Source organism: Typopeltis vanoorti, chromosome 22 (genome assembly GCF_054136105.1).
Source record: "Typopeltis vanoorti isolate ZY-2024b chromosome 22, IOZ_Tvanoo_1.0, whole genome shotgun sequence".
Lineage (NCBI taxonomy): Eukaryota > Metazoa > Arthropoda > Arachnida > Uropygi > Thelyphonidae > Typopeltis > Typopeltis vanoorti.
Window position 1 is genome coordinate 82,989,135 of NC_143570.1, and position 20,066 is coordinate 83,009,200.

Here is a 20,066-nt window from a genome sequence, read left to right on the forward strand (position 1 = left end):
ATACCAGACTATTTTTCCTCCATAGGACAGTCGCTTAAGAGATAGAAAGCTGTTTTCTCAAAACAAAGGTTTTGTCGTTTCGAATCCCATAGGAATGGATACTTGTGAATGCCTCAAGGTGGCAGATAAATTTCAACACGTGTGTGTAGGAAAATCATCCCACTTATTGGAGGCCTGAAGCGGATTGAAAAGTACGATATTTAATCTCAGATTGGGGTTACTAGATTAACTATCCTCTCATCCACGACACTTATGTAAGAAAGGTTTACAGTCTTTTGGAGATGGGACTGTATATAAAAAAAATGGATTGGGCGCAATTCAGACAAGTTTTCAATTCAATCCTAAAAAAGTATTAAACAAGAAATGCGATTTAATGATTCTTGTGAATGATAGGTTTTGGATATTAAAGGATTTTGTGGGTGGGTGTAGAACGATATCTATTTATGTATATAAACTATATGATTAATATATAGGATAACCTATTTTTCAAATATCTTAAAACAGAACGGAGCTTAATTTTGGCACATGGTCCTACACGATAACAAAATAGTTTCTGATTTTATATCAGCAGTAAAATGCTGTTGTTGTTGTTTTTAATTTTTAAGGTGACTTCACTATTTCTTACTGAATTATTATTAAATAAAATTACTTAGAACACGGCACAGTTGAAATAACACCGAAAATGAATTTCAAGGTTTCTTAGAAATGGATTAATGCATCTAAATAGATCTTTGGATGCATTAAATCAAACATTCAAGACAAATTTAAACAACCCAATGGAATAATTTGGGAAAGGACATTTGCGAACTTTAACAGTATGTCAATTTTCGTTTCAAAATCTCCAATTCAAAATTTCCTACATATTTCATATCAATTGCATACGCAAAACTGTTCATTGAAAAATGTGGTGACAGCTTTTAAGGACAAAACTGAACTCTGCCAGATGGCAAAAGAAGTGAAATTTTTGTAGATTAAAAATTGCACTCATTTAAGCAATGTTTCAATACGGAATAAAGTTATCTTGACAATCATCACGAACCATGGGCTCACTGCCCGTTGATGTCCAATGCCTCCTTCACTATCTTCTTCCACCTTTTTTGTCCAAAACGGTATTACAACATTCTAAATTAGGTTTCTTCATTAATGCTTGACTTCTATATGAAATTTTAAATACTCTTTATCTTGAAATATGTCAAGCTGTTACAAATATATGCTAGAGTTTCGGTGTGATTTAATATTGACTTTTTTTTTTTTTTAAGCGCCGTCCGAATGGTATAATTTTTACTCCGTTGCAGACGGTTAGAACATTACTGCAGCAACCGCACGTTGTTCTTGCGTATTCCAGGCAGGGTTGCATTGCAGAGTATTTTATCGTCAAGATTGGTAACCGCTATGTATGAAAAAACGGTTTTAAATATTACTTCATTATTTTCTGGGTTTTTTTTTTCCTTCCAGTTTCGCCAGAAGATCAACACTCTATATGTGACCGGCTATTCTATCTCTGTGATTGCTCTGCTCATGTCACTGGGGATATTTTATTATTTCAGGTAATTATAACCAATAGTTGATAAGTCAGTTTTATGAATAACACTTAACATTCTTTCATAAATCTTTTCCTAAACGTTAATTTAATATAACGCGAATCTATAAATGGAATGCACAAAGTTTGTGTTATTTACTAAAAGTTTTAGTTTAGGATTTTTAAATCTTATTAAAAATATATTGTTTTGTTGTTGGTGCACTTGCAACAACAACAAAATAATGTGATTGACAGAGTGATATATCTCTATATTTCATGTTGAGCTACTGCTTTATAAACAAGTTATTTTTCCCCAAACCATTTCACTGCTAATTTAATGTTTTCAAAACTTTCAGGAACCATAACTGTACAATAACTTTTTCAAACTCTTAATAATTAGCCGAGAACAGTAAATCCACCCTCGACAATAACCAAAGCTATATTTATCATTAAGACCGCAACTAAAGCGCATCGTTAGCAACGTCATAAAATTCAATTATTCTTGATTTACCGCCCAATCAACCCTGATTTATAAGATGATTAGATGTTATATTAAACGAATAGCAAGGTTGTATATTATCTCCAACTTATAATCGATACAAACTGCATCATTAAGAAAATTATACGAAACAGTTTCAGAATAGCTATTTTACATCCATTTCTTTACTCATCGCGGATGATGATGTCATATTCTTAAATAAATGAAAATGATTCGGTTCGAAAATCATAAATCTGTGTAAGTATGAGAAGGTGGTGGGTTTATTTGTATCAGAATAGAAAACAGAAGATCGTTCAGAAATAAAGTAGCAAACACTTGTCCTGGAAGATAATGTATTATTCCTATAATTTAGAACTATCAGTGGCGAATTCTCCATGCTTGCTGCGCAAGCTCATTAATTGAGAAAGAAGTAATATTTATTTGTTAATAAATGCATGCATTTATAAGCATTCCATTTAGGCTTTTATTTTTGTAGACAGAAGACATTTTAAGCTTGCGCGGCAATAATTGAACTTTGCGTTGCGTATCGAAGGCCGACGCTAGTCAAGCTACCTTGGCTTGCTCGGTTGTGGGAGCATCCAGGTCTTCGCTTCAGCAGTGTGACGTCATGCGCGCACATAGCCATTTCCGCTCCCTCCACGTCATCTCACCCTGTTGCTTGGCCATACGCAGTCAAAGTAGCTACTCCTAAGCATATAATTTATGAAATAATTTATATTTTTTAAGTATATTTGAAACGTTTAATCAAGATATCGTTTTCTTTTTTTTTTCCTGATTTAGGTCTCTTAAATGTATTCGTATAGCCATTCACAAAAACCTTTTCTTGTCTTTTATTATTAATAACATTACGTGGATCATCTGGTACACTGAAGTTGTAAACCGACCGGAGGTAATCATGAATAATGAGGTAAGACACGATTTTGATGAAACAATGCGTACTAACCATTGTGTAATCCTTAGATCAAAGGTTAGAAATTCGCTTAATTTCTTTTAATTTTAATAATGTGAATGAATGAATTAATGAATTACATGTAAATGTAAATGAATTAACGCAAGTCTGTAATATAGTAATGCCATTTAAAATTTAGGTTGTAATCCATTTTTTCTGTTCTCTAAATATAATACTTAAAGAGTAAAAGCACCACTTTTACTCTTTAAGTGATGCCACTGCAACAACAACAGTGGCAGATTTGTAAGTGTGGTGCAGCCGATATCATTGATCTTATTGGCATAACGGTGGAAAGAAATGTTGCCAGGCATACTGGGATCAGTGAAGAACTTTAATTCCTGTGCACCAATATGTATCAACATTATTAATTTTAAAACCGTTCACAATTATTCCCTCAAACGAAGCAGCTAAAACACTCTCCGTAAATAAATGCAATTAAAATATTCCAGCGTGAATTTTGGCTCTGTAGTACATGCAATAAATTAATTGTGTGTAAAGTTTCTGATACAGAAGGTGAGTATGAAAGTTCTCTGGAAATGCATTAGCGTGAGGTATCAGCTGATTCTTGTATTTTTTTTTTTTGTGTGTGTGTAAAGAGCATTAATGATTTTTTGTTAATAAATTTCCCTTTTTTTAGGTATCATGTCAGATTCTACACGTCGTCATTCACTACTTCCTCGTGTCTAGTTATTGCTGGATGTTTTGCGAAGGATTATACTTACATACAGCCCTCGTGTTTGCCTTTTTCGCTGAAGAACACATCATGAAATGGTTCTTTCTCATTGGCTGGGGTAAGTTATAGTTACATTTCATTACTTTTGAAAAAATAAAGCAATAACAATGTAACCACAAAGAAATTGTTTCTCCGGTTCTGAAAGAGGTTTAAAAAGAGAAACAATTCCATTACAATATTAGCGTATGCAGTTAGTCAATGTAAACCAATCTTTACTAATGGGGAAAAGAATCCAAATAGATTGGAAAGCTGTGCTTTAAACATTTAATTTGGATGTTAAATTTCTTTTCGGAATATATTCTTTCAGTTCTAAATATGCGATTCTCTCTTCGCTTTACTCTCACGAGCCAAAACATTATGACTACCTATCTAGATGTGTGCTGGGTCCCCTTCAGCTGAAATAACGGCGTGCAATCGTCTTGGCATAGACTCCACAAGACCACGGAAGGTGTCCAACTTACAGAATAACGTCCTATTCACCGACCGACTGAGGCTCTGGCATCAACAAGATAATGCTACATTCTACATGATCTCACAAATGTTCGATGGGATTCAAATCAGACATCCGAGGAACATAGAGAATGTTTACAAGGTATACCTTGTGATACGGGATGTTTTCTTGATGAATAATCCCAAATCCACTGGGCCATATTGCCATTATATAACATATTTCCTGGTCGGACACGATCCACAATTCAAGGAAGACCCAATGATGTCCATCAGAACAATCTCCCACACGAGAGTACTGCCATCACTAACCTGTTTTGGTTTATGAGTGTATAGTTATGAATTCGTAGTAAGCGATTACATCGCTTACATAAGTTACCCACAATATATTTAACCTGCGATTACAATAAACTGAATATAGGGGAATATATTTTCAGTAAATGTTTCCTAATATTTCACAATGTTCTCATAATCATAGCCACTTCAGCCGTAACTACACAAATATTACCAATTACAGAGTTGAATTGGTCATTACTGAAAATACAACTAAGACTATCAGGTACAAATTATCTTTTTATCTATTAATTTCCTTGGTTATCCTGTTACGTTTTCTTGAAGTAAAATTCCGAGTTTCGTACAGAATACTTGCTTATAGCTAAATTATATTCAACTTAAAATCCCTCAACGATTTCTAGAGTCATTGCCTGGATTCAGGCCCGTATCAACCAAAAGGTACATGCTACGCTAAAACGCTTAAGTGCTCTGCGAAGACACCAAGAAAGGAAGTACCGGTAATCATGAATTCGGAATGGAAGGCATTCATATACAGTATTATTCCATCTAGGTGTAGTGTTCATATTCATAATTCACATTCATAATTCATATTAGAATTATGAATGTGAAGACAAATATTTTTCTTCGTAATAGAACAGAATATGGATAATTCCCCATTATCCACATACATGTAATGGTTATGTGCATATTCAAAACATTCCGTAATTAAAAAAGGAACTAATTCATGAAGCAAGCTTCCTCTTAATAAAGAAAAAAAAATTCATATTGTCTTCGAAAAACACCAACTCGAAGTTATCCAGACAATTCAAAGCAACCAACTCAATGTAATCCATACAAACAATACCGAGCAATCTAAACAATTCCAACCCAACTCGAAACAATCACACAGCCCAAACAAATTACTTGAAACGATCAAAAAAACTCAAAACAAACAACACGATACAATTTTAAACAACCAAATTGAAACAATCATAAAACTCACAAATAAACAAATGAAAACAAACAACTCCAAACAATCAACTCGAAACAGTCATCCAATTCCAAACAACCAACGCAAAAAAATCAAACAACTCCAAGCAACTAACAAAAACAATTATACAGTTTCAAACAACAAACTTGAGATAATCATACAGTTCAAACAAACAACTCAAAACCATCAAAAAATTTTAACCAACTCAAAACAACCAAACAATTGTTAACCCACCAACTGGAAGCAAACAACCAGTTGGTGGATTGTTTGCTTCCAGTTCCAAACAACCAACTGAAAACAATTAAACAAATACAAACAACTCGAAAAAAATGAAATAACTCTAAACCATCAATTTCAAACAACCAACTCGAAACAAACTCCAAACAAACGACACGATACAACTTTAAACAACCAAAGTGAAACAATCATAAAACTCACAAATAATGAAATCAAAACAAACAACTCCAAACAGTCATCCAAATCCAAACAACCAACGCAAAACAATCAAACGACTCCAAGCAATTAACAAAAACAATGATACAGTTTCAAACAACAAACTTGAGACAATCATGCAGTTCAAATAAAACAATCACAGAATTCCAACCAACTCGAAACAAGTATGCAATTCAAACAAGCAACTCAAAACCATCAAAAAATTTTAACTAACTCAAAACAACCAAACAATTGTTAACCCACCAACTGGAAGCAAACAACCAACTGAAAACAATTAAACAAATACAAACAACCAACTCGAAAAAAATGAAATAACTCTAAACAATCAACTCGAAACCACCAATTTCAAACAAACAACTCGAAACAATTAAATCTTTCCATAACTCAAAACCACCAATTACAAAAAAGCAACTCGAAAGAATCATATCGTTCCAAACTTCCAATTCCAAACAATCATAGAATTCTAAACTACCAACTCAAAGCAACCAAACAATTGCAAACAACCAACTCAAACCATCAACCAATTGCAAATCGAAATAATCAAGCATTTCTAAACAACCAACTCCAAACCATCAAGCAATCCCATTAACTAATTTGCTACAATCGTACATATTCAAACAATCAAATGAAAACAGTCAAACAATTCCAAACTACTGTAAGCTACCATACCATTCCAGACAAATTTGAAACAATCAAACAAAACTGAACATGAAATCAAAATAATCAACGAACTCCAAACAGCAAAGTTGAAAATTTTTCAAACAACCAGCTCGAAATAATAAAACAATCATAACCAACCAACTCGAAACAACGAAACATTGCCAATCCGCCAATTCAAAGCAACCCAACAATTCTAAATCAACAACTCCAAACTACCAAACAATCAAACTAATTGAAACAATTAAACAATCCAAGAAACCAACAAGAAACAGTCATCAATTTCAGACAGTTCTAAACCACTAACGCAAAGCCACCAACCTGAAACAATCAAACATTTCCATGCAATAAACTCAAAACAAACATTTTCAAAGAACCGATTGGAAGCAACCAACAACCTGGAAACTACAAAACTGAAGCAACCGAAGACCAACCAACTCGAAACAATCAAAGGATTCCAAACTAAACAATTAACTCTAAACAGTTAAACTTTTCCATACAACAAATTGTAAACTCTCATAGAATTTCAAACAACCAACGCGAAAGAATCATATACTTCCAAACAATCGTATGATTCAAACTACCAACTGAAAACGACCAAACGATTCGAATCCACTAATTGATAACAAATGAGCACACAAACAACCAACTCGAATTAATCATAGAATTTCAAACAGTTCTAAGCACTTGAAGTCACCAAAGTGTAATAATCAAACTATTTCAAACAAACAACTCGAAACATTTCAACGATTTCAAACAACTAAGCTATTCTAGACAACCAAGTCAAAACAACGAACTCGAAGCAATCAGACAGTTCTGAACAACCAACTTGAAACAATCGTACTATTAGAACCTCCAACTCGATCAATCGAATAATCGTAAACAACTGGAAGCATTCAAATAATTTCAAACCACTAACTCGAAATAATGAAACAATTCTAATCAAACTCCAAGCAATTAACCTATTCCAAACAACCAACATGAAATAATCAAATTCTTGCAAACAACGAAGTCGAAAAAATTAAATAATTTCAAACAACCAACTCGAAGAGCCTGTGTAGCTCAGTAGAAGTGGCGTTTTGCACTCTACGGCGCTTGACCGCACGAAGAAAGGATTTAGTCGCCGACTAGAGGAAATTTTTCTAAGCCTTTTTTCGACCGGTTCCCGAGTTAGTCGATCTCTAGCACGGGCTAGCGGGTTTTTTCTCCCGGAAACTCGGGTTTTTCGTCCCGTAAACTCAAGAAAATCGACCGTCGAACCCACAATATTTTCAGACATTAAAAATATTGTGTTAGGGTTAGGACCACGAGATGGCGGCACTAGCTTGCCGCCTTCTTCACTGCGTACCGATGAATCAGTGATAGCCTTGGGCCAGCTATCTCTCTGATTGGCTACCAGTGGAGATTGAACTGCTCACTCAGTCTCCAAAAGTTAGATAAGGTAAACGGCACCGCCTACTCCCTATACGGGAACAAATAGGCGTTAGCTGATTTTTTTTATATACAACCAACTCGAAACAGTCATTCATTTCTAAACAACTAAACTATTGTAGACTACCAAATGGAAGACATGAACTTGAAATAAACCAAAAAGAAATCTTGAAACAAACCAAGCAACCAACTCGAAACATTCATATAATTAGAAACTTCCAACTGCAAAGTACCACACAATTTAAAACAATCAACTCGATCTATCGAACAATTGCAAACAATTGGCAATATTTTAATGATTTCAAACCATCTACTCAAAGCATCCCAATAATTCGAAACCGCCAACTCTAAACAATGAAAGAATTGAAACAACCAACTTGAAGGAATCAAGCAAACAACTCAAAACAAACAATTCCAAACGAACAACACGAAACAATCTCAAACAAACAAACAAACAACCTACTCGAAATTTTCAAACAATTGAAAACAATCTCAAACAACCAACTCAAAACAAACCATTTCAAATAACCAACTCGAAATAAACATAAAATTACAATGAACTCGAAATAGTCAACCAATTCCAAACGAACAATTCGAAACAGTCATTCAATTCAAAACAACAAAACAATTCTAGACCACAACCTTGAAGTGACTAACTTGAAACAATTAAACAATTTCAAAAAAACAACCCGAAACAATCACTCAGTTTAAAACAGCTAAACTATTCCAGACCACCAACTTGAAACAATCAAACAATTGAACAACCGATTTGAAACAATTGAAAATAACCAACTCGAAGCACTCGTACATTTCCAAAGAATCAAACAATTCCAAACAAAACTTTGAAGCTATCAAACAATTCAAAACAAACCATTCTAAACAACCAACCTGAAAGAATCATACAATTCCAAAGAATTAACTCGAAAAAAAAATCAAACAATTACAAAGAATCAACTCGAAACAATCCCAAACTAACTCGAAACAATCAATCCATGCAAAAAATTCAACTCGACACAATCCGAAACAATAAATCCGACTGATCAATGTACATGCATTTGTGCGCCTTGACCTTTCCTGCGTTTAACGAAATTCTAAACTTTAGAAAAAAGTGTATGCGTAGACTTTATTGGTCAAATATGCTTAGTTGAGCGCTGTTGGAGTTGTGACCACAACAATCTTTTATCAGTATATTTGCTAGGAGTGCATAGTCTATAATGCTGTCTTAAAAATGAATAATTTCAACGACTTAGCATTAAATTATTATTAGAAACTGACGATGACTGCTTAGTTGATTTCCCAGAAGATTGAGATATACTTGAATATGAATGGAGTGAGCTGTTTTGAAATTTATATAAATATATAGTAATGAAACTTTCAGTAACAGAAAGGGTTTCATAAAAGTCTTGTAATAATGCAGGGAGTGACGTAACTCCAATGATGGCCGAGCGAAAACATAACCATGACATTGCATGAAATCGTGACCCCACACAAGAAGGCGTGTTGTGTGATGGTCGCCTTGAAGGGAGAAACATTTAATCGTCAAGGTAGGAAAAGCAAATTGTGTGTACTCCAAAGGAAAAAAAAATAGCAGCAAGTTGGCTAAAGTGCTCAATGTTTGTGCTGTTGTTGACTGCCACCAAATAAAGAGAAATTATCTATTTTTCTAAAACTTTGGATTTAAAATGTTGAAATCTTTTATTTATGATAGTTGAACTTTCTTAAACAAAGTTTCATTAATACCATAAAATCTTTCATTTTTAACAATGAGCTTTACAACGTTAGCATTTTTTGAAACCCGTTATTGAAGACAATGTGATTTAACGGTTAAGAAATGTAGAAATATCAAAAATTATTTCCCAATTATTTAATTGGGTTTCTAACAACACTCGGGGGTTCTCGTATTATTATTGAATTGATTACGCAATCAACAATCGCTTCCCCCCTCTTGCTTTAGTATCTCCCTCGTGTGTGATGATCACAGTAATACCTACTGATGAATTAAAGCCTGATTAATAAAAATTTCGCAGGTCCTTGAAATAAACCTTTTTGAATCTAGACATAAATAATAAATTAAATTGAAATTTGTAAGCACTTAGCCTGCCAGAGGACTTTCTTACAATATCTGCGTTGTTCTACTTCCACACTGTCTTTTCTCAGTCGTATTATTTAAAAAAAAGTTAGGAAATATTAACGCTAGCTGATCGTCAGGGGCGTAACTAATTTAGACTTCCTCTTTCTTAGGGAGTGTGGGGGGACGGAGGTTTGCACTAAAAAGTGACTTAGTTGTGAACGAAATCATCCGGAACTTTTGGGGAAAACTTTCATAATGATGTGAAAATTTACACCATTTTAGCTTTTATTTAAATTAAATGCGAAGAAAATCGCTCATTTTTGGAGCTCTGGGAATAAAATGGTAAAATATTCAAAACTCGAATTAAATACATCGATTCTAAAGCACTCAACACAGCTAATGCTTTTTTTTTAATTTATTGCTACTAACTATAATGTCCCATTGTTTTATTGTATTGACAAAATCAGGAGTGAACTGGGTAAGAGATTGAAGGAAGCCTATTTTTAGCTACGAGAGAATGGCTTAAACTTCTCTATGCAATCATATTCGCAGAATTCTTTTAAGCTCATTGCATAAATATTTAGTGTCAATCTTCGAAAAAAAAAATCTATAAGTTGACTGACATTCATTAGGTCTCCCCCCAATTTTAAAACTTTTAAGTTGTTTTCCATCGCAAGGATGTTGGTGGCTGTATCTAATGGCTACCAAATGAGTGTATTACTTAAATCTCGTGTGCTGTGATCTTTGGCTGGTTTATATGTTATGCAGGATGTAATGAACTCGAGATTTTGTAAATGAAAGCTGATCTTCGTTGGAGGCTCACCTTTTAATCACGGCAGTAATTTAAATCTTGACCTTTTAATTACTTCTAGGTTTGCCTGTGATGCCAGGTGTGCAAAAACTGTTATTCTGATGAAAAAGCATTCTTTGATTTGTAAACAAAGGATGTTTTTATTGCAAATGTAACGCACAGACGTTAACACTGGCTGACACTTTAGCTACTGTCCTTCAGTAAAATTACAATAAATCAAAAGAAAGTAGTTTGCCACGTAACAAACAAAAAAGCATTCGCAAGGTTAAGATCAACTCGCGACTGTAATGCATTGGAATTCTTTTCCACAGACGACGTTTAAAAGTTGCAATAAAGCACGCAATCTCCAGTAATAAGCCGATTTAAAAACGACGCATGAAGTTCGCGGAAATAAAACTCAAATGATTACCCTGTCTCTAGAATCGTCTGGCGACAACACACGAGGAATTTTCCTCCACTCCCCCTTCACTATGCGAATTCAGAGCTTTTCCACAGCTGACGCAAGGAACTGTTAATCGTGGAATAGTGGCATTGAACATCACTTGAAGAATTTTCTTTAAGACCGGCTAACAGAGAGTTACAGTCGAATTTAAGGCTGGTTTGAATGCACTTCGCCTAAGTTACGATCGTTAGCTGTTCCTAGTAACCTTGCCTCGCGTTTCGAGATTTCACCATAAAGGTCTTAAAATCTTTTTTTCGTGGTCACATGTTGCATTTTTTTCTTTCGTTAACTCATAAAATATGTCTCAGAGTTATTCTTTTTCCATATTGTTTTGAAGCAAGAAAAGTTTAAAATTTACACTCAAATGGGCTAACTAAATGCTTACATGTATTAGCAAAACAAATGAAGCGATACAAATGTAAACAAAATAATAGTTAGCGATGCAGAAAACACTACATTAATTTTGTGAATGTTGCCAAATTTTTTCGTCATAACTAAAGTTTGTAATTTCAACACAGAATAAATATGAAAAATTTCTTAAATAATACAATACAAACATTGTTTACGGAAGTCTGGAAAATGAAATAAGTTTTGCATGTAATTTTACAGGTACACCACTGGTATTCATTGGACTTTATGCCTCTCTTCGAGGAGCGTCTTTAAAAGATACCCAATAGTAAGTACGAAAACGAACTCTCACATATTCTAAAATATATAATAAATATTTATTTATGTAAGTCTTTTCCTAGAGCCTCCGCAGTTCAGTCGGTTTAGACAATACTCTTTGGTCGGAAGGACCCGGATTCGATTCTCGTCTATGAAGTGAGGATCCTTTATGAGGTTTTCGACTAAAGGTGAGTAATCCGATTTTATTCGGTTACGGAGTTTTTTATCTTTCGGAAACTCGGGTTTTTCATCCCTCAAAAACAGCCAAACCTCCCCTTAACCACACATATCTACAGGCATAGAACACTTCAGGGAATGATGGTAGCCTGCAATAACCCCAGGCAAGGAAGTAGTAACTTCTGACCGATATTTCACCTCGGATCCAAAATGCCAATACTGGGATCCTGAATACTCTCATACATGAAGTCTCTTCCTTGTAAAGCAATGTTCATGCTGTCGAAAATCTAGCAATTATTACAAAACCAATTTGCCATAATATACCTCCTATACGGTTATCTGCGAATTTGGCTGTTCCATACTATTCCAATTATAACTGTACCCTTTATTGCATTTTATAATTGAAGTCGCATTTCGTAGCAACTCTTCTTCTAATAATAATAATCCATCGACGCATTTAATACTCTCAAGGTTCGGTTAAATTTTGAGCGCTGCAATTGTGTAGGTAAAAATTCCTCGTTTTCATCTCAGTGGCTCATGTTGCCAAATAACTCTACTGTCACTATTCGTTTACTTTCCTTACATTTCCTCTAAGAATTTTAAAAAGGCTGAGCTCATGGTAAACTGAATGTTTTTTTCGAATAGTATCGTATTGCAATCTGATACTACTCCTATATTGAGCTTCCATAGGTTATCTAATCTGCAAACATTTTAAATTCTCATGCACCTTCTTTTACTTAGCAAGGGGGGAGAAAGAGTTTCAACCCGAATTTCTGTTAAGGATACCTCACCTGATTTTTTTAATCCCATTAATTCTTTTATTTTGAACTTTCAAATGTGACCCGTTATAATATGTAAAACCCCAATCAAAAACGCGATTGATGAATATATGCCGCTCACTTTGGCAATGTTTTGACAACTGATTTTGTCACAGAACTGTGAGTAGGAGTAATCCCTTCCCACTATCTGGGGGGGGGAAGATCCCCATACTTATGAAGCTCTGTTGAATGTGTATTCCCCATACTTACATAAGGATAACACCATGCGTCAGCTACCGAATGAATAGACAACTGAGAAATGTCCAGTTACATGTTTCTATTCCTGTCAAACATGAGAAGATAATTATTGTTTGTATCTTAACAAGTCTTGGCGCCAAAAGAGTGTTTTTTTTTATTCTCTTGCACCGAAAGAAAATGGATTTTTTGTTTTCTTTTATTCTCTTTCAGTAAAGTGATGTGACCTTTTTTTTTTTTTTTGACAATATGTACTGCATCTCGTTTTCAACTGAAAAGTAGGTCTCATTATTTTAAAATATGCAATCGCTCAGCAAGATTCAGAAAAAAAAACGGCGTTATGGTTATAAAACAACAAAAAGATCACGCTTATGTTAATTAGTACGTTAATGATTTTGAAAATGAAAAAAAAAAAGTCACTATGAATCGAAGATTGTTATCGAAGAGTAATAAAAAAAGTATTGCTCTTTCTAAACAGTAATGTATATGTCCAAGGTGCACCCCATATCGAATGAGTAATGTAATGAGTTAAATTATGAATATAACTAGAACAATCTCTACTACTGATTGCTGTGAAAGCACAGGAGAAAAACAGATTATGGATTACACTATTTGAGACGACGTTTTCATCAAGGTATATAGATGGATAAAAATATTTTCACTGCTCAATATTCTAGGTAGAAGCTGGCAACCAAGAATTAGGAATGGCAGGTACACAAGGAAAATGAAGAATACAAGTAAACACACAGTATTTCATTTGCATTCTATTTATTGCAATCACATGTTGATATTGATAAACTTTTCTTTATAAATGAAGAATTATTTTACCTTTGCCGCAAAGTCTCATTAAAATATTGAGAGCGGATTATACTCAAAAGGGGTCATCCGTTTGTTTTCCTGAATGCAAAAATATCGGATCATGGATCCAAAAATGGATTTCTACATTCCAATTTCTTTCATTTAAAAAGAAAATTGTAGAGTTTTAAAGCGATTATGTATTAATCAATTCAGCTTGTATTTCTTTTGTATTACTGGTCTCAATACCAGTGTACGTACCATCACATTTGAAATGGTTTCCCCGGTCTTATAATACTAAAAACTTCCAGTGTAATATCATGCGAGACCATCAAGGCCAATCATTATTTTCCTCGCGGCCTAGATGAGATTCAAACTATCCCGAAAAGATTACAGTGCGATAGAGATCCAGCTTTGTGTGTGACCTCCTTTTTCTATTTAAAGCACAGTGACAACAGTAGATAGAAATATCCTTTTTCGTTGATACTGCAAGGGAAAAAAATGAAATTTCTTTTATTTCTTTATGAATGCGCCTCCAATTTAACATCTAAACACGTACTTCTTTATATTCATAAAGGGAAAAAAATATAAGGACGTCTTAATGAGAAACTAACTTTACTTCAACGAACTCGAATATGCATCGACAATGCAGCCTTGAACGACGGATTCGTTAAAGAACACAATGCGGCATCATAGAAGAAAGTTTTCGAAGACGGATATTATTAATTCATTCATTCTAGCGAGTACTTTTCCAAGTTTCTGTACTGAACCTTTATGGCACTGTACTTTCCGAAGTGGAGATTATGCGATGCCAACCAAAGATTTATGTTTTCTTAAAATGATGAGCAAGCGCTTCTTGTAAAGATTTTTTTTTACTGAAAATTAGCTTTTAAAATATGATCTGAACTATACCATATGAAAATCAAGGAGGGTTAAAAAATATGGAAAAATCTGTGCGGAGCTATCAGATGCAAGAATAACAAGGAAAGAGACTAGGAACAGTTTATGACTTCCTATCCAAGGGATTAAAACTTTTTTTTATTGATGAAAAACGCACTTTAAAGGTCACAGGACCTGCATCAATACAGTGTCGTGTGTGGGTTAACTCCCGAAATCTATTGCTGATTATGAAATCACACATCAACGAATTGAACGACCCCTAGCTATCGGCATAGATGGAGTCTATTTGTAAATCCTCTGCTCAATTAGCGCGAACTATTTGGGTCGTCATACTAACTTGTATATTGCAGAAATGGCTATCATAGGATATTTCGCCTGCCGATGATCATCCAAACATTTAACGGAAATGCACGAAATGAAATATCTTAGTGAGAAAATCATTTAACTGATACTATTAATGAAGGCTCGATATTCACCAAGAATTTTTGTTATGAGTATAACAGTTTTGGAACAGTTACGAGTATAACAGTTTTGTTATGTCTACCATAAATAGGTCATTAACGTATTGATAAAAGCGACCTAAGAATTTATCTTTCTCTGAGAATAAAAGGATATACTAATGCAAACGAGGCAAAAATCATATCTGGCATTTATTACAATGAAAGCCGATAGGAGGATTCATCGTAAAGAAATGCAAGCCTGGAACTTGAAGGGCTTTGTAATTAAGGATATAATTTTGCAATTGAGAAATCGGCAACAATCTGCTGCATTTATTTTGTATATTTATAAACACTTGTAATGATGCAAGCTGCTCTTAGCTATAATCGGTGGAATCAAGACGTCTACCTGTCTTCCTCTCCTTATGCAAGCGGCTTTCTTCGTCCACCAGGACGTAATGAAAACAAAGTCTAACTGCTAATTTCACAATATATGTTAATTTAAAAATGCTAATATATTATTTAATTCCTTTTAAACATCTTAGTTTGATTTATACATTCAAGTTCTCTTCATTTCTGTAGTTGCTGGATTGAAGACAGCATATATCAATGGATATTATCTGGCCCAGTTTGCGTCTCCATGGTTGTAAGTGCAACATAGAAATATTGTTGAATTTAATGCATTAAATTAATCAATTATTTATTAATAATTTTGATTGTATAGTATGGATAAAACATATCGAAAACAGAGAACGGAGTGGGATGGAATATCATATCTGGTAGTCTGTTGGTTAAATACCCCCTCTGACTTTAAACAGAGCTTAGTTTGCCTTAGGAACTTTTGCTTATTTGCTTATATTAATATATCCTGAACAGAATCCTATGGAAAATTTAAAGTGTGCTTAAATTATCATCGAAATCGTAATTTGTTTGGTGTATTAAAAAGGCACGAAGTAAACCATGATTTCGTGACTAGCAAAGATGCCAATGGCCTTAACCTAACGGGTTTCTGGTAAGCCTAAATCTGTTAATTAAGCTCGCACACTAAATTCCGTTGACGAATAATCAACACAATTCCCCTAACAACGAGAACATTAAGATTACAGCCTCAGAATCACACCCTTGTGATGGGTTTAATATCCTCTACGACAGAAGGATTTATTACATCTTAAGCCGACAAGGAGATGGAAATCAATATGCGACGATGACCTATATTTAAGTGAGGTGATGAAGATTAAATGGTTAGGATTTACTTCATCTTCTCTCCAGGGCTATTCAATACACTTATTCCAAATTGCAGACGAGATTAATTTTGCTTTTTCTATCGCAATAGCATGATAAGTTGTTTATCTTTCATTTTGCATCGAAGGTTTAATTAACAAAGTTTTAATTAGAAATCTGTTGGGCCTTGGTTTATTTGTCTTGTTTTTAATAATTTGCCACTTCTCTATTGATCACTGCAGGCCTTTCCTTGCTGGTGCGTTTTCAGATGACGGAACGAATCGATTGCAAAACATTTCAGAGTTGGTTCACAAAGTATTTTTTCGTTTGAGCTCACTTTGTCATCGAGATACCAAATAAAATTCAAGACAGCCAACAAAATACAGCATCACTTTCGTAATGACAATTTAAACGTCACATTCTTAGACTTAATAAATGCTTGTTGTCGGTCGTCATATAATGACGCTTATTTAGGACCCTCCCTTCTTATAGATCCTTGAATATCCTTCACAAAATTTGGAGACATCGGCAGTGTGCGCATAGCACAGTCCGGAAGCGGAAGATTGTGAAAATTATTAATCCTTTCTTTCTTTCTTTTTTTTCCATCCTTTTCCCTCTTTCATAATGCCTACAGTTTTAATTTACAGTCCGTTTATTTGTTTCGTGAGATTTATATTTTCAAAATGACAAACCTTCTTTTGCCTTATTTAGTTAGTTATTCACATGCGACGCCACTGGATGGTCACTCCCGTAACTCAGGGGGTTTTGGGAGTGAGCCTTCTGCTAGAAGTAGTGCTGGGGTCACGGATGTTCATTCGACACAGAGTTAGCAAGACAATCACAAACTTTCACGCACATGGCGGAATTCGAACCCTCGGCCTCTTGGCTGGCCCGTGGACACGCTAACCACTCGGCCAACCAGGTCGGCCCTTCCTTACATCAGTAAGGGAGGGCCGGTTTTGACAAAAACACTTTTTGGAAAGGAAACTCTGTTACTCCATGTGCGACAAATGGCGACGACTGGTGGCAAATGTAGCATTATATTGCTCGTAGTTACATTGAAGTAAATCAATTCATTTCTAATAGATCACTCTAATAAACGAGTGATCAGGAAATGCATCGATACAAAGGTGTAAATATAGATGGGCTTTGTAAAGCTTGTGTGCTAATACGATACTTTAGTCGCTTCTGTTTACGGTCGCACACTTATACCATTATACTCTACTTAAACTTAGCTTTATAAAAGATTAAATAAAATAAATAAATCCGCTAAGGTCAGCTATTCCCAATCACAGAGTAGGTGATAATAGTTGATCAAAGCCTCTTGGCGATTTTTAATTGGTTCCCGGGGCGAAGAGCATAGCAAACAACTGCTGCCAAGGCAAATTCAACATGCGACATGAGGTTTTTGCCCGAACTGAAGTAATTTTATATTGTTAAGCTGAATTAAAGTGGATTATTTTCAGAAATATTTGAACACTCCAACAATCTTGGAGTATTGAAACTATAAAAAAAAAAAAAAAAAACGGCTACAAAATATTAATTATATGCCAGCTTATACTCCTCTAACTAATATGCTTTTAAACCGACATTTTTAAGTAAGAAAGTATTAAATCCCTTAAATACGTGATTTAAATAACAAATACCTGAAAGACTGCATGGAGTCGGAGAAGGCTTTTTCTAAACTGGTCTTTACGTTTCTGATATCTGATGACTTGAAAATCAACGTCAGCATTCGACATGTCTTAGAGTGCACAAATAAATTCTTGATCCACTATCCCTATGTGATGAAAAAAAGATTATTTAAACGATAAAACTCTTCATAGACGATCAGAATACAGCAAAGACAACGCAGAACATAACTCATTAAAGCAAAAAAGATGCTATTTAATTGACGGATTGAATTAGCAAGCCATCTTGAATTGAGAAATATTGCTTCATTTAAATAAATAAATAAAAATAAAATAAATCCCCATTTACTACTGCCTGGACTGTTCGCAAGTGTTAGTAACGATAATAAAATTATTCATGGACATAAATAAAATAAATTCAGTCAAGAATAAAGCCCTCTGTTTGTGTAATGTGCGTGTATACAATATAAATCATTCATCACTAAAAAACACACTTACTAACCACAGTAATGACTATTTAATTCGTAAATATTTCATCCCAAGTATCTTGGGACATCAGTACAGTAGTTCAAACAATAATAGGAATAACATACAGTTAGGGAGCATGATTACAATCTCAACATGCGTGCACTAACATGTTATAGCAGTAAATTAAATATAACTGAAAAAAGACATACGCCCTAACTGTATGTTATTCCTAGTATTGTTTGAACTACTGTACTGATGATGTCCCAAGACACTTGGGATGAAATATTTACGAATTAAATAGTCATTACTGTGGTTAGTACGTGTGTTTTTTAGTGATGAATTCACCACAAGTTTCGTTATATAAAACATTCATGTTAGCACACTCAGCTGTTAAAACGATGATGGGGGGGAAATATCAGGTTTATACTTCGGTTATTCTAACTGGTTATCTATTACAAATATCAAGAAATTTAACTTTTAATTATATATTCATAACTAGACAATAATGCGATGTATAGTAACAATCATCTCTTCCCTACAGCTGAATCTGTTTTTCCTCATTAATATCGTCCGTGTGCTTGTGACCAAATTAAGAGCAGTCAATTCTCCAGATGCTAATCAAACCAAGTAAGTTCACTGCTTATAAAAACCACTCATTGTATTCCATAATCTGTTAATGTCGAAAACATGAAGTTGCATTTTGTAAATTCAAAGGTTCCTTAATCCTACTAAACGTCTTGTACTGTATTGCTTCTTGTTAATCCTCTGAAAACGGAATGTATACTTAGTCAGTTTTTATCCCACTTGCATTTCAATAACTTGATCGTCTTCAAGAAGCTAATAAAATTTTACTGTTAGCAGATTCTTTTTTACAATATCCTTTTCTTTTCATGGTTATCAAGAAATAACAAGTTTATGTCAGTTTTATTTACACACAGAACAGTTAAATGTTGGCAATGTTATAAGGAGCAATGAATGAGAAATGGATATGTTACAGAAGATGCAGAATTGCTCAGACTTTTTAAGTACGGACTGCTCAATGACTTTGCACACTCAATTAAATAAAATATTAGAAATTCATATCTCGGGTGTGTCATCTAAGAATTAAAACGAAATATCCTACAAGGTTGGGAAAAGGGAAAACAAAAATTAAATAATCATATTGGTGATATATCAAGCCATTACTGTACATTAATTGGGTAGTGATGCAATCGCTGTTTATTCCCTTTTGTGAATGGAATAAATTGTGATTGCAGCTGCCAACTAATTCATGTATGGTAAGAACAGGAAATATCAATTATATTAGTGATATTAATCCAGTTAATATCACTGACACCTTTTCCTTTCCCTTACAAACAGCTTATTTGCTGTTTGTAAGGGGGAACAAAAGGTTGAGTGCGAGTTAAAATTCTACCTTCTTTCAAGTGCCTAAACCAGTTTCTCTTGAAACATCCTAGTAAACTCATGTCATATCCTTGACGG

The 20,066-nt window shown here is 34.2% G+C and overlaps 1 protein-coding gene across 1 annotated transcript in view; it reads left to right on the plus strand.

Annotated features, from left to right (window-relative positions):
- Positions 1-20,066, plus strand: part of LOC150094521 (calcitonin gene-related peptide type 1 receptor-like) — a 54,386-nt gene that overhangs the window by 26,261 nt on the left and 8,059 nt on the right. The window contains exons 7-12 of the mRNA XM_090412086.1: positions 1,456-1,547; positions 2,799-2,925; positions 3,605-3,758; positions 11,886-11,952; positions 15,847-15,910; positions 19,126-19,211. Coding sequence (XP_090268212.1) covers positions 1,456-1,547; positions 2,799-2,925; positions 3,605-3,758; positions 11,886-11,952; positions 15,847-15,910; positions 19,126-19,211 — 590 coding nt within the window. The remainder of the gene's footprint in view (positions 1-1,455; positions 1,548-2,798; positions 2,926-3,604; positions 3,759-11,885; positions 11,953-15,846; positions 15,911-19,125; positions 19,212-20,066) is intronic.